Source organism: Pinus tabuliformis, chromosome 9 (assembly GCF_031772625.1).
Source record: "Pinus tabuliformis cultivar Carrire ecotype Pingquan chromosome 9, CPIR1, whole genome shotgun sequence".
Classification (NCBI taxonomy): domain Eukaryota; kingdom Viridiplantae; phylum Streptophyta; class Pinopsida; order Pinales; family Pinaceae; genus Pinus; species Pinus tabuliformis.
In genome coordinates, this window is record NC_142307.1 from 447,060,459 (window position 1) to 447,076,375 (window position 15,917).

The 15,917-nt window shown below is 31.1% G+C and overlaps 1 protein-coding gene and 1 pseudogene across 1 annotated transcript; both read right to left on the bottom strand.

Moving 5' to 3' along the window:
- Positions 1–3,880: 3,880 nt before the first annotated feature.
- Positions 3,881–4,138, bottom strand: LOC149149089 (uncharacterized). Its single transcript, XM_089445083.1, has one exon. It carries the CDS (start codon positions 4,136–4,138, stop codon positions 3,881–3,883), a length of 258 nt encoding a protein of 85 aa, XP_089301209.1.
- A 237-nt stretch (positions 4,139–4,375) lies between these two features.
- LOC149149090 (GDP-L-galactose phosphorylase 1-like) lies at positions 4,376–7,513 on the bottom strand (annotated as a pseudogene).
- Positions 7,514–15,917: the final 8,404 nt, after the last annotated feature.

Genomic DNA, 15,917 nt, shown 5'->3' on the forward strand with positions numbered 1-15,917 from the left:
TAACCTAACACCTAAGTCCTAAACCATGTATCAAATCCTAATTCTCTACCTAATGAATCATTGCCTAAGTCTAAACCCCTAAACCTATGCTCATATAACTCTCGGACTATATTCATATGTTAACACATTGTAAAACAAATATAAAACAAGGACCACAGGCCTTGACCACAATTAGATCGGAGGTTAGCTTCCAGATGTAACCGCTGGGCAGTTGTCACATGCGGGTGGTTAACGAAGCCATCTCCGGAACCAGTGAAATGTAAAATTGCCTCCTCTCTCCTTTTCATTGTTGTTGGGCTCGCCTACGGACCCCATGTTGGAGTTAGTAGATCTGCGGCTCCCTCCTGCTGCTTACTAAATCAGAATTTAGACTTCTTGGCTGGAAGTCCTTTGAGGAGGAAGTCCCTTAAGTGTGTCTTCTTCTCACCCCACTGATGTTATTTTGACAACAGCTGCTACAAAATATCTGCATCGCCACTGAAGATATGCTCTACAAGGAAATGTATGATGCTCACTTCTACCTCTGGAAAGATTTGATTTGGAGATCAAATTTCTCTATCAACTCACTCTAAAAAATTGAATTTTCCTCAAAACTTTGACCTCCTTAGCCCAAGGACTGCGCTACCTCTGGGGTTTCGAATTGCTACCTCTGCAGTAATTTCGAATTCCTCTTCCTTTCTGCTTCTGATCTCTTCTGCTCGTGATTTGTGTTGTTATACCATGTGAAAATTTAGTTAGTTGATTCCTACTACAACAATTGATTTTAATTCTTAGTATTGTTAATTCAATTAAACAATTTTCTTGCTGTGTTCTACGACAAATATTGAATTAAATACACTACAACATACACAAATACAAATGGTGGAAGCTAAATACAAGACAGATGAGAAATAATTATCACACACATCTACACAATTATTTTTGGAAAAATGTCCCCAGAAAAATTTAGTGTGGGAAAACTAGTGCAGTAGTTGAGGGTTTGTATGATTAAGGAGTAGTAATCTAAGTACAAATCTATGGATGCCTCAGAACTAGCAATCCATGCAGAGAAAACAAATGAAAAACATCTAGTGATAAAGTTCCCACTTATATTGGTAATTTGACACTAACCTTAGCTCAATATGAGCTGCCCCTTGCTGCCTTCTCATCAGCTTAATCAGTTTTGTGTCAGCCTGCTGGGACAAGTGTAGTTCTCTCCCTCTGCTCCTGATTAGCTTCTACTTCGGGAAATAGATCTTTTGGCTCTCTAGGCTCCCACTCTAGCTTCTTCCTCTAAAACTCGACTTCTCCTCATTAAATACGAATCTCCCTCTAAAGGTATGCGCTGACTCTCTTCACTGCGTCTACATTTCTGTGGAGTACACTCTCTCTCTTCTATGAACTCCTCGGATATGGAAAAAATTCTTTCCAAATACTATCTCTTTCCCTCACTGCAAGAAACCAATTCAAATCTCTCTTTGGTAACTATTGCATCACTCCCTTCGGAAATTTGATCTTTGATATCTCACTCGATGTTCTCTCCAACTTCCAAGTAAGCCTACTCTTATAATAATTCAGTTGAGAACCAATGACCCAGATTAGATTCTAATCAATGACTCAAATAATTTTTGATTGATCCTTGTCTTCTTCTAGAAGTTTCACCCATAGATTGATTAATACCATTTAATTATTTTAATTTCCTAAGCTTAGACTTAGGGACCCATTAAAAATAATTAATTATTTTAATAAAACTGTCTCGAGGTGGAATTTCCCAAAATGATTTCTACGTATTATGGAATACATGTGCCCAAGCCTCCCTACAATTTTTGAAGCTTACAACACATCAGATACTATCAAAAATCAACAATTTACACCTTTATAAGTCATGCTAGCCACATATTCTAGGAATCAAAAGTGCATATCATCATGTTTATATTCATATCATCACTAAGTTTGAAATTGTCCTTTTTACAAAGAGTGGTATGCATGACATCTACACTTTAGCATGGAAATTAGAGGACCAATAACATATCGTATTCTTCCATTCCTATCATTTGAAATTATGATGTCAACACATTCATACAATGCACAACCATCATCAAAATTATATGGTAGAGCCCCACTTCCTTCTCAAAAAATAATGAGGATGATCCATTACTTGTGTTAACATTTCCAAAAAATTTAAATATTACAATTCGTCATGACATCTGCAATATGGGTAGTAAAAGGGTTTTCACACTAGAATACAAGTGTACACCTCAGCTTCACATTTTTGACCTTTTCAATGGCCCATAAGGCCAAAAGTGCCAACTTTTCAAGCTCAAAACAACCTAGATACTTTTCAAATTGGGGCGCATTACTAAACATTAAAACCCACTATTCACATTAAGAAGTTGTGTTTTGAGAAATATACAAGTTCCTTTTATTCCATTTTATTTCTAATGATAGACTAGTCAATTGTAGTCATAGGTCGTTATGGTAAATTTCTAGTGAGTATTCTAAGTGAGTGATGAGTCATTCCTAAAAAAAATACTCATTTTACTCTCTAATATTTAGTTTTGAGCTATTTCAACTAATGTATTTCAGAATCATATATTTGGAGAGAATTTTCTAGGCAATGTAAGGAAATGTCACTTTGATAAATAGGTTTAGATGAATTCAATGATTAAGAAATAGAGTAAATTAGAAAAATAAAAGCATTTGTTACCACTTTATGTATACTTTTATTTCATTCTTCCTTCTCAACATCTATAGTTGTATTCAAATGACAAATATTTGATGTCGAACATTATTAGATATAGGAAGATGAGATCTCATACAATAGATATGATGTAATAACTTATTATAACAAGGTTGTTAGGTATGAATTGTCTCAATTTTCCTATATGACCATAGTCATTACTAAGAATTTTGTTGAACAACATGGCAAGTAGTCCAAATCAAATGTATGAGTTCCTTGTTTCATTCGAAGCACATGTCATTTCTTCTAGAAAAATTACAATGAGAAACAAAAAAAAGAATGAAAATATTTAAGGATGAACATGCAATACTATGAATCATTCAGTTCATATCTTAGAGTTGATTCATGAGTAAATTTACATGCATGCCATGTATAGTTCTTTTATGATATACGAAAGGGTTAAGAATATATATATATATATATACAATTTTTTAATACACAAGTTTTAGAAATATTAATGGACCAAAATTAAATGTTGAAATTAAGTTTCATTTTGTATCATTTGGATGGATATTCAATTTATTACAAGAAACATTATGAGATATGTTAAATTTTTAATCATTAATTGACATGCGTTGACCTCAAATCATGTCTTTATAATTGATCCTTGAAGGCAACCATTATCACATCATGATGAGAACAATCATTTAGAAAGCTGTAAACACTGTTTATATCCTAAAAGTTAATAGATGAATTCATAATTTTTCCATAAAATAATCTTACAATCCTTTAGGCGAAATGAATTGATATGTTAGTTTAAAGAGTATCAATAGAGAGAAAAATAAAATATTAATTAAATTTAAAAAAATACTATTTTTAAGTTTAATAAAACTTTATAATATGTAATACTATTGTGTTTATCACCACTAACAATATAAATGTGTTCAAATACTATTTAGATAAAAGAGACATTCATATCATCATGCATAAATAACTAACTGTAACCATTATTTTAAAACTTATACCAACAAAGTTCACAAAATTTTATTGAGATTGAGATAAGAGAAATGTTTTGCCAAATGATTACATTACATGAATGGCATTTATTTATTTACTTGCTAGGAAGTGATGAGAACCTAAGGTAAAAGCAAGCAGACCACATTAGTGATGTGCATGTGCTCCTGGTGAGATTTAATAACACAAAATATGAGACCAGGGAGATTAAGCATGCGGGATAGGACGAAGGCGATGGGCATGCGGAGGTGGAGATGGAGGGCAGTGAGAATGTGGGGGTACAGGGTAGCCCGGCTTGTGGCACCCGGATGCGGCCTTTGTCGACCCTTCTGCCAATCTTCCATAACCTACTTCTTCGTTAGACTTAGCGGCAGCAGCTTCAGCTTCAGCTCCAGCGTGTGTCACCAGGATCGTCGAAGTTAACAACAGCATTGCTACTATTGATATCCGGCACAACTGCGCCATTTCCGTCTTCTTGGATTTCATGGCAATGGCAATCTTGTTGATATAAAGTGAAAATAAAATGATGAATTCTAACTCTACTTGCAGAATGTATAACGGAATCGATAATAGAAAAAGGAATTGTGAATTGCGTTTTGGAATTGTAGACAACACACCGGCATGGCATGGAGGGTTTACAATCGGTCGAAGGAATTCAGTGAAACTCAACCCGAAATCGTGTCAAAGCGAAACCCGACTTTCTCACTCTCCGTTACGGTCAACATCTATTTGTGCGTGGCACTTGTTTTGCACAATCACCCCATCTCTCAAATCTGTTACATGAATCCCCAGTATTTGATTTTGCGTGTTAATCTTTGACTCCTGAAATTTAGAATCTGATTTCAACTTGCACGATGATGGAATCCTTGTTGCCGGGAATGAAAAGAAGTGCGGGCCAATTCAAATTTAATTTATTCTAAAAGCCCTCATGGTAATTTCTTAACTAGTTTTTTTATCCCATTTCTTAACTCGCTTTCTTATCCAATGTTGTTTTTGTGTTTTTCTTATTTTTTGTTTTTCAATTCTTTTTACTCTACTCTTTTTAGTTTTTTTTTTTTTTTTTTATTTTACTATATTATATTCATTATAAAATTTTTACTATATTATATTCATTATATTTTATAGTTTATCTTTAATGATTAAATGCTATTATTATTATCTATTAATTAATAAATGTTTTTTGGTAGGTAAGCACCTAAGAAGATTTGAATGAGTAACTTCACCATCAATCCAAAGCCCCATGGGCTTATTACTTAATAAATGTTATTTTAATTATGTTGGTTCAAATCTATATTACTAAAAAATATCAATTCAAATCAATGGTAAATTTCGGAGTGCCTTAACAGTGCACCCATTCACCATCAATCCAAAGCCCCATGGGCTTATCACTTAATAAACGTTATTTTAATTATGTTGGTTCAAATCTATATTACTAAAAAATATCAATTCGAATCAATGGTAAATTTGGAATTCATACCCTTCTAAGATACTAGCTAGCTTGGAAATTTGGAAATGGATGGTTTGTGAATGTAGGTATGGATGTCTTATTGAATGTGATGGTTCTCTCATGACAATGTTTTTTTAAGATGCAATGAACCCGTAACTTTGACTTGTTCTGCTCGCAAGAGTAAAGACATTCTTTTGTGAAATGGGTGAAGAGCTCAGTGAGCATTGTCTTTATTGGGAATTGAAGTGATGTTGTTTAGTAAAATGACTATATCAATAAGATTTAGTTGTTTCATATGCATTTATCTTAAAAGCATCACCCCACCTTTCTCAGACTTCGATGATACTCTCTTTGTGGGTGCTTTTTTTTATGGGAAAAGGAATGTTAAGGTAATAAGTTTGCCACATTGGTTCATCATGCCAATTTGCATAGTTTTGAGATATCATAGTTGTAATCATATGTCTATAGTTACAAATTAGTTATCAAATAGAAAAAAATAAAAATGATACATATTCTTAGTGGCTTTAAAGTTATACATAAAATCCCGCACTTCGAGAGTATCACAACAATACATGGAGCAAATGTGTATCGAATGTCATCTTTCTAACCACTGAGTATAGTACCACAAAGGTATATTATACATGTCTTCATCAAAGGTACGACAATGTTCATTACTGATATGCTTCTAAGCCAAAAACATTGAACCCCCAAAGAAGCCATTTATTTAAACATTTCTGGGACTATTTCCGAAACCTTGTGTATAGGGGTATCCTCTTTTTGCAATCAACCTACCGTTTAAGTTTTTAAATGCATTCATGTTTTTCCACATATAAGGATTAACTTGAGTATCTAATATCTCTTGGTCCACTTCTCCCAAAGCTTGTTTTTTTGCATAATGCTAGTTACATAAACAATTTGAAGATATTTAGTAATATAAAGAGGGATTCTATACTTTATAAAAAGAAACAGGTATCAACACAACCATCAATGCAAACTACACTACTACATGAAGGAGGAACAAATATTGGTAATATGCTATTACAATATACCTAAGGAAACGAAAACATTGTTTTGCAGCAATTTGCAATGAGAACATTGTATGGTATGTTGTTACGTAGAATACAAATGCACTACCAACAACATCAGAGAGATCCTCCAAAGTGTTACCCCCTTCAAAAACTAGGCCCCTCATAGGATAGTCAAGAAACTCCAAGATATTGTCCCCACCTTCTCAGACTTCCATGGTACTCCTTTTGTGGGTGCAGGAAAGAACGTTAAGATAATAATCACTCCACATTGATTCATCATGTCAAATTGTACAATTTTAGGATATCACAGTTGTAATCATATCTCTACAGTTCAAAATAAGTTATTGAATAAAAAAAATTAAAACAATGAATTATTTAACCTTTTATTTATGTTCAAAAGTTGCACTGAAAAAGTTTCAATGAGTAAAGAGTCACATGTTGCAATGAAAATAGTGTACTTAAGTGCAAGTGTAGATGGTTTATAGTTGCAAAAGATCCGAGGCTATTGTAACCAAGACGAAAAATTGGATTTCCAGCCTCGAAAACCAAATGCAATGGTAACGATAAGCTATCATGGTAAATACATTGTGGAAAGCATTCCAATACGCTAGGCACAATTACCACATGCCCCTATTCAATTGGATTCACCCGCAATATAGAAAAGAATAACATTAGAAGTACATCAATGAACAATAAAAAACCCAAAACACTCCATGGAAAGGTGTTGTCATAATCATTATTTCTAATTAAATTTATGGAACACACATTTGGACTGTCAAAGGCATGAAATGTCTCTTTCCGCCCTACTTTGGTGAAGTTGAACTTACAAGGGTTGAAGCCCTGCAAGACCTTCTCCACTTGAAATTCAGTAGGACATTTCTTAAGATGATGTCCTTCATTCAGTTGAGCAATGAAACCATATTCATCTGGGATGACCTACAATTTATTACCCCCGCATAGTCTGTGGATAGAATCCATGTTAAAACGTGTCCTTAAAAAAATCACCCAAAAGGCATAACCAAATTAATGTATGTTCAATAGGAAATTTCAAGAATTTGCATCACATTTTGCACTTTGAAATTTTATATGTTCCTATAATTTTCCATGCATTCAATGCTTTTATGGGATGCAATATTTTTAGTATGTATTAGGTTCCTGCATCTAAAAAAATTCCAACAATTCTTAGTAACTCTCACAATAGCTAAATTGTTTATATACATAGCAATGAATATAAAAGGTGAAAAAGTGAGGGTATTGATTTAAATCTACAAAGGAGTGGGATACCTATTTGAAAAATAGAGAAAGCAAGTGTATTTGTCTCACCTCGTAAAACCCAATAAAATTCCACATGAGATTGACATTCATGCGAAAAATGGAGAAATTGGCACAAATAAAAAATTTTACAAGCTCAAAGAAATGTAAATGGGAAGGCTAGATATAACCCATAAAATGAAGAATAATTCGTCATTAGTATGGTCATTCCAAAATGTAAGTCTATCAATGTAGTAGCTGCATAGAAAGAAAACAAGAACCCCACTTCATAGATTAGAGAATTCACCCATCTAACACATATTCTTCCCATTCCCCCAAATTATGGGTAATGTTGTGACCTAGAATAGAAATAAATGCAAATCACTCAAACTCTCTCTCTCTCTCTCTCTCTCTCTCTCTCTCTCTCTCTCTCTTAGAAATGTATATGTATTAGAATTTCACATCAAATAAAAGGTTTCAAGCTTAATGATTTGTAAACAACACAAGTAAAAAATAAAAAGAACTCATCTAACCAGAGAATAAATATCAATAAACTTTGAAATTACAAATGATTCAATATGGTAAAATTAAATAACAAGAGATCCTCTACATTGAGATGAGGTGTTTGTCTTACATATAAATTCTTTGATAGTTATTTATGAGCTTGATATAGATTCTCAGTAAACTCTGTCACTACTTTAGTGGTTTGTTGAACAGTTTCTTGATGATATTTTTGAGCTTTTTGGGTTCTATGTTTTCAAGATTTGCAAAGATAATGATTATTTAAAATGTTTTGTGAAAGTCTAGTTAATACTATTAGGTATAAGTAATATATCAGCACAATTTTAGGGTGTTATGATAGTATTTATATTTTATTGGAATAGTAAAAAAGAACCAAACTTTGTGAGAGCTAGCAAGATGTTCCACACAGATGTATGAATTCTTAACCAAGGGACAAAACAAGTGTGTTTTGTATAGAACCAAACGATAAAACCGGGTCTTACATATCCACTGAACTATATTTTTGGTTAGTGTTTTTGCAATTATACATAAAATCCCTCATTTAGAGAGTCTCATAACAATACATGGAGAAAATGTGCATCAAATGCCATCTTTCCAACCATTGAGTACATTACCATAGTATATTATACATGTCTTCATCAAAGCTATGACAATGCTCATTACTGATATGCTTCTAACCCAAAAACTTTGAACCCCCAAAGAAGCCATTTATCTAAACATTTCCTGGACTGTTTCCCAAACCTTGTATATAGGGGTATCCTCCTTTTGCAATGAACTTACCATTTATGTTTTCCCACATAACAATATTAACTTGAGTGTCTAATATATCTTAGTCCACTTCTCCCAAAGCTTGTTTTTCTACTTAGCATTAGTTATATACACAATTCAGAGATGTTTAGTAATATAAAAAAGGATTATACACTTTATTAAAAGAAACAAGTCTTAACATAACCATTAATGTTAACTACACTATTGCATGAGGGAGGAACAAATATTGGTAATATGCTACTACAATATAGCTAAGGAAACAAAAAACCCTTTTTGCCACCAATTTGAAATGAGAACAGTGTATGGTATGTTTTTATCTTGAAGACATATGACAACACTACCAACATCATTGGATAAATCCTCTGAAGTATTACCCCCTTAAAAAAACAGACCCTCACAGGATAGTCGAGAATCTCCATGATATTGACCTTGCCTTTCTCAGACCTTCATGGTACTTTTTTTGGGTGCTTTTTCAATGAGGAAAGGAATGTTGAGGTAATAACCTTTCTGCATTAATTCATCATGCAAATTTTCACAATATTTAGATATCACAGTTGTAATAATATCTCTATAGTTTAAAAATTTGTTATCGAATCGAAAAAAATAAAAAGAATGAAATATTTAACCTCTTCTTATTTCTATTCAAAAGTTCCACTGAAATTGTTTCAATCCAAAAAGAGTCAAATGTCGCAACTAAAATAGTGGAGTTAAGTGGAATTGTAGTTGGTTTATAGTTGTAAAATCTCAGAGGGTCTTGTACCCATGACGAGAAAATGGGTTCCCAACCTCGACAACCAAATGAAATTGTAACAACAAATGATCATGGTTAATGCGTTTAGGCAAGCAGTCCAATACTCAAGAAGCACATTCTCACACTCAATTGGACTTACCTACATTATAAGAAATAATAACACTCAAAAGTGCATCAAAAAGTGCTTCAAAACCTCGCATTTATGCTTACATTTATTGCAATCAGATTTGGACTATCAAAGATAGGGAATTTTTCCAAGTACTGAATTTTTTTTTGCTCACTTTCTTCAAAATGGAGAAACACCTCTTCCTCGCCTACTTTGGTGAAGTTGAATTTATTAGGGTCGAAGCCCTAAAGCACCTTGTCCACTAAAAATTCAGTAGGACATTTCTTAATATGACACCGTTCATTCAATTGAGAAATGAAACCATATTTTATAGGGATGATCTGGAATTTAATACCCCCACATAGTTTGTGGATATAATCCATGTCAAAACATGTCCTTAAAAACATCACCCAAAAAGGCAAACCCAAATTAATCTATGTTTAGTAGGAAATTTGAATAATTTGCATCACATTTTGCACATTGAAATTTTATATGTTCATGTTGTTTTCCATACATTCAACACTTTTATTGGATGTAATATTTTTTGTATGTATTCGGCTACATATAGAAAAATAACAACAATTCTAAGTAACTTTGACAACATCGCAACAACTTATTTACATACAAATGAACAAAAAAGGTGAGAAAGTGAATGTCTTGATTTAAATCCTACAAAGGAGTGGGATACTTGTTTGCAAAATAGGGAAAACAAGTCTATCAATCTCACCTAATAAAAATAAACATAATTCCACACGAGACTCACATTCATGCCAACAATGGATAAATTGGAACATATCATAAATTTTGCAAGCTCAGAGAAAGGTAAATGGGAAGGCTAGATAAATCCCATATAATGAAAATAATTGGCTTCATTGTGGTCATTCCAAAATGTAAGTCTGTAAATGTAGTAGCCGCATAGAAAGAAAATGAGAACTCCACTTCATAGATAAGAGAATTCACCCATCTAACACATATTCTTACCACTCCCCCAAATTATGAGTAGTGAAAGAAAACAAGAACTCCACTTCATAGATCAGAGAATTCACCCATCTAACACATATTCTTCCCACTTCCCCAAATTATGAGTAGTGTTGTGACCTAGAATAGAAATAAATGCATATAACTCAAACTCCCTCTCTCTGACATAGAAATGTATATGTATAATGATTCCACCTCGAAGAAAAGGTTTCGAGATTAATGGTTTGTACCAAAAAAAAATTAAAAATAAAATTGAATCAATGAATATTATTACATGTTTTTTTAAATGTATTTATGTTTTAACTAGTATATTTATTCTTTTAATAATAATAATAATAATAATAATAATAATAATAAATAATAATAATAATAATAATATTATTATTATTATTATTATTATTTAGCTATGTTTTATGATATTGAGATGTATAATGAAGATGTAATTTTGATATGTTTATCAATGTTTACCAATCATTTAATTTATATTATCATCCTAATGTAATTATAATTAACTAAACACACTTTTCAATACTAAAATCATAAAACCATACATCTTTGTAATTCACAGACTCGTTTAATTTATATGATCGTTCGAATTTAATTATAATTAACTAAACACACTTTTCAATACTAAAATTATAGAACCATACAACTTTATAATTGACAGACTTGATTACCTAAGAAACCATGGTGCAATTTGAAGAAAACAAAAAATTCCTATCAATTTCTTGTTTTAGTATTTCTGTATTGTATTCTTTCATGTGGGCATGATCTTAAATTAACCTTTTATTTCCTTAAGAAATTTACTTGTATTTTTATTTCCCTCTTAATTTATCTTAAATTAATTAATTATAGAAAATATCATATCAACACATATAATATTAGGTATGTGGTATTAAGTCGTGGTATTGGCCCATGGTAATAGAAGAGGAGTTATTTACAAGTTAATAATTTCCATGATAAACTGAATAAATGAATATTGTTACATATTTCTTTAAATGTATTTATATTTAACTAATATATTTACTCTTTGAATAATAATAATAATAGTAGTAATTTAAAAATAAAATCACAATTTAGTCAATTTTTATCATATTGAGATACAGAATGGAAATTTATCTTTGATATGTTTATCAATGTTTACCAACCTTTTAATTTATATGATTATCCTAATTTAATTATATTTAACTCACCATACTTTTCAATACTAAACATAGAATCATATATCTTTATAATTCGCATACTCGATTACCTAGGGAAGTATGTGGCGATTTTAAAAATAAAAATGTTTCCCAATCAATTTCTATTTCTTGTTTTAGTACCTGTGTATTGTATTATTTGATGTGCACATAGTCTTAAATTAACCTTTTATTTCCTAAAGAAATTTAATTGTATTTTTTCCTTCTTAATTTATCTTAAATTAATTAATTAAATAAAATATCATATCAACATATATAATAGTAGGCAAGTGGTATTGATAAGTAATGGGATTGGCTCATGGTATTATAAGAAGTGATATTTACAAGTTAATAATTTCTATAATAAATTGAATCAATAAATATTATTATATTTTTCTTAAATTTATTTATGTTTAACTAATATATTTAGTCTTTTAATAATAATAACAATAATTTAAAATCACAACATAATTAATTTTTATGATATTGGGATGTATAATAAAAACATATTTTTAATATATTTATCAATATTTATCAACCATATAATTTATATAGTTATTCTAATTTAATTATAATTAACTCAATATACTTTTAAATATTAAAAAATAAAACTATACATCTTTATAATTTACAAATTTGATTACCTATAAAATCTCAATGCATTTTAAATATAAATATCTTTTCCTATCAACTTTATCAACTTTTGTTTTGTTTTAGTATTTATGTATTATATTCCTTTATGTATGCATGATCCTAAATTAACTTTTTTATTTCCTTAAAAAAAATTTACTCTCATTGTTTTTCCTTCGTGTTTATTAAACTAGATTACCTACGAAACCACGCTGCGATTTAAAAAATAAACATGTTTTCGTATTAATGTTTTGATTTATTACATGTGTTTTTCCTTCGTGTTTATTAAACTAGATTACCTACGAAACCACGCTGCGATTTAAAAAATAAACATGTTTTCGTATTAATGTTTTGATTTATTACATGTGTATTAAATTTTTTCATATGCGCTCGCATGATCTTAAATTAACCTTTACTTCTTAAAGAAAGTTACCTGTATTATTTTTTCCCATTTATATTTAGTACTTGTTGAAACATTCTACGATTTAAAAATAAATATGTTTTCCTATCAATTTCTGATTTTAGTATTGGTATATTGTATATTTGATGTGCACATGATTTTAAATTAATTTTTTATTTCCCAAAGAAATTTACTTGTATTTTGTTTCTCTTAGTGATTATTAATTTTGTAATTTTTTTCCCTCTTATATCTTATATTTGTTAATCAGATAGGTTTTTTTAATCTAATTATACCACTTGACTCTATTCATTATGATGAATTTGGAAATCTAGGGAGTAATAAAGACTTTGAAAATATTCAATATTTCTCTAGTGATGAAAGTATTCAGAAGAAAAAAAAGACACTTATTTTATATATATATATATATATATATATATATATTATATATATTATAAGATTGAATAATCCTTTCCAATTTGATTTTGACAGAAAAAGAATTTCTTTTCTCAAAATTTAACATTTTTTTCGGATATTACAGTTGTGTTTAACCCCACTCATTATGATGAATTTGGGATTCCATGGAATACTCAATACTTTGAAAATATTCAATATTTATGTCTAGATGAAAATATAAAGGGGTAAGATATCATCCAGTGCTTATTATTTCATCTTGTAAAACAAAGTATTATGTCTACATTTTTTATTTGATTTTTTTTCTAAATTTTGATAATATTACATAGGAATAACCCTTTCCAATTTGATTGTGACAGAGGAACTACTGAACAGAGTGTGTACGTAGTTTTTTTTCTCAAATTTTAATAACTATTTTTCTGATAATACAATTTTGTTTGACCGTGCTGATTATGATGAATTTAGGAATCGATGATGAATTTGTGAATCTAGGGAATACTGAAGACTTTGAAAATATTCAATATTTCTCTCGTAATAAAAATATTCAGAAAGGAGCCACATTATTTCATCTTGTAAAACGATGTATTATGTCTACATATTTTTAATTTTATTTTTATTTTTTCTAATTTTTGATAATATTACATAGGAATCATCATTTCCAATTTGATTGTAACAAAAGAACTGTTGAATATTATTGAGAGCCCATACATAGACTCCTTTTTCTCAAATTTTAACAATTGTTTTTCTGATATTACAATTTTGTTTGTACATTTTAAATGCCAATATGGAATACTGAAAGGAGGTATTAATTGGAAATTTCTCATTCCATTCAAAGATTCTAAAAAAGGTTCGACCCTTTAGATTTGAATGTCAGTTTAGGAAGTTGCAAAATATATTTATATAGTTTGAAAATACAAGAACAAGGACACTTTATGCCCAGTTCTTTTGAATGTAATCGTGGGCATTATAGAGGAAAATAGATATCTATAGTGTACGGAGACATATTTGGAGACTATTTTTTATCAAAATGATGGACAAAAAAACTACAAAAGATTATGATCGTATGATATTATAGATTAGGGTTACTGATCCAGGAGGATTTCGTTGATTCAGTTGCATAGGTGTTCAAGTGTCGTCATCAGTATTCAGTGTTGTTCTCAATTCAATTTAGCTTCGATAGTTTGACAGTGTTGGTTATGGATCATTTTGTTCAGGTAATGTTTATGGTTTTCATGGCATTCAGTGGATATGGGTTTGTACCTAGCTGTCGACTTGTGTCCATCAACATTTCTGCCATGATTGGTCGATGACATGTGTTATGTAATTGCCTCGCAGGTTGATCATCATTATGGGTCGTCATCCACATTACAGGGTTTGATATGGTTTGCCAACATAGGCTATCGTCCTGTGATATTGGTACAAATGTAACTTTGTGACGAAGAAAAGGTACATAGGTTATTTTGTGAAACCTAAACCTAATACAAACCTAATGCAAAAAACATAAACCCTAAGTGCATTAACCTAATAGCTAAGTGCTAAACCATTTATCAAAGCCTAATTCTATACCTAATGAATCATTGCCTAAGTCTAAACCTTTAAACCTATGCTCATATAACTCTGGACTCTATTCATATGTTAAAAAATTGTAAAACAAATATAAAACCAAGACCATAGGCCTTGATCACAACCACATGAGAGGTTGGCTACCAGATGTAACCGCTGGCTAGTTGTCACATGCAGGTGGTTAATGAAGCCATCGCCAAAATTGTTGGGATAGCCACTAGATATCAGGTCGTGGTTAGACCGCCCCGTTCACATGTGGGTGGTCAACCTGCTCTGCTGGGTTAGCAAGCCGCCAATGGTCTTGTGGTTATTATAAAGTTTATTTATGGCTTTTTTTTGAAGTTGTTAAAACAACAAATGTGATGGTTATTAAACTTAGCTTAGGTGTCATGGAACCACAAGACTAAGTTCCAAAACTCATCCTGAGGCAACCAAATTCACCCTAAATTTAGCCAAGGTGGTTTTGATGAACCTGGAAGCTTTTAAAAGGCGAAGTTTTCCTTCATTGATGAGAAGAGTGGTTTTTCTACCTTTTTCTTACAAATTCTTGAGGTCCTAGGAAATTTTATTTTTAGTGTTATAGGAGCATTCGGGGTCGGAATTGGAATCCGTAAGAGGCATTGGAAAGCTGGTTCAAAGGACTACCTAATATATCCCATTGTGTGAAAATAATTGGCTTCATTGTGGTCATTTCAAAATGTAAGTCTGTAAATGTAGTAGCTGCACAGAAAGAAAACAAGAACTCCACTTCATAGATAAGAGAATTCGCCCATCTAACACATATTCTTACCACTCCACCAAATTATGAGTAGTGAATGAAAACAAGAAATCCACTTCATAGATCAGAGAATTCACCCATGTAACACATATTCTTCCAACTTCCCCAAATTATGAGTAGTGTTGTAACATAGAATAGAAATAATAATTATCACTCAAACTCCCTCTCTCTGAAATAGGAAGGTATACGTATAATAATTCCACCTCGAAGAAAAGTTTTCGAGCTTAATGGTTTGTACCAGAAAAATTTAAAAATAAAATTGAATCTGTTATGAAACTAGCTCACAAAAAGATAGAAAAGATAGATCAACGCCTTAGAATTCAGCCTCTTCGAGGGGGCAACCTCCTTTACATTACACAAATGAATGATTCTTTGATGATTCAAATGACAAAACCTCCTTTCTATATATAGGAGTCTAAGGAGTCACAATATA

Excerpts from the sequence above, each read along its gene's own strand:
- LOC149149089 (XM_089445083.1), bottom strand. The coding sequence starts at position 4,138 with ATGGCGCAGTTGTGCCGGATATCAATAGTAGCAATGCTGTTGTTAACT.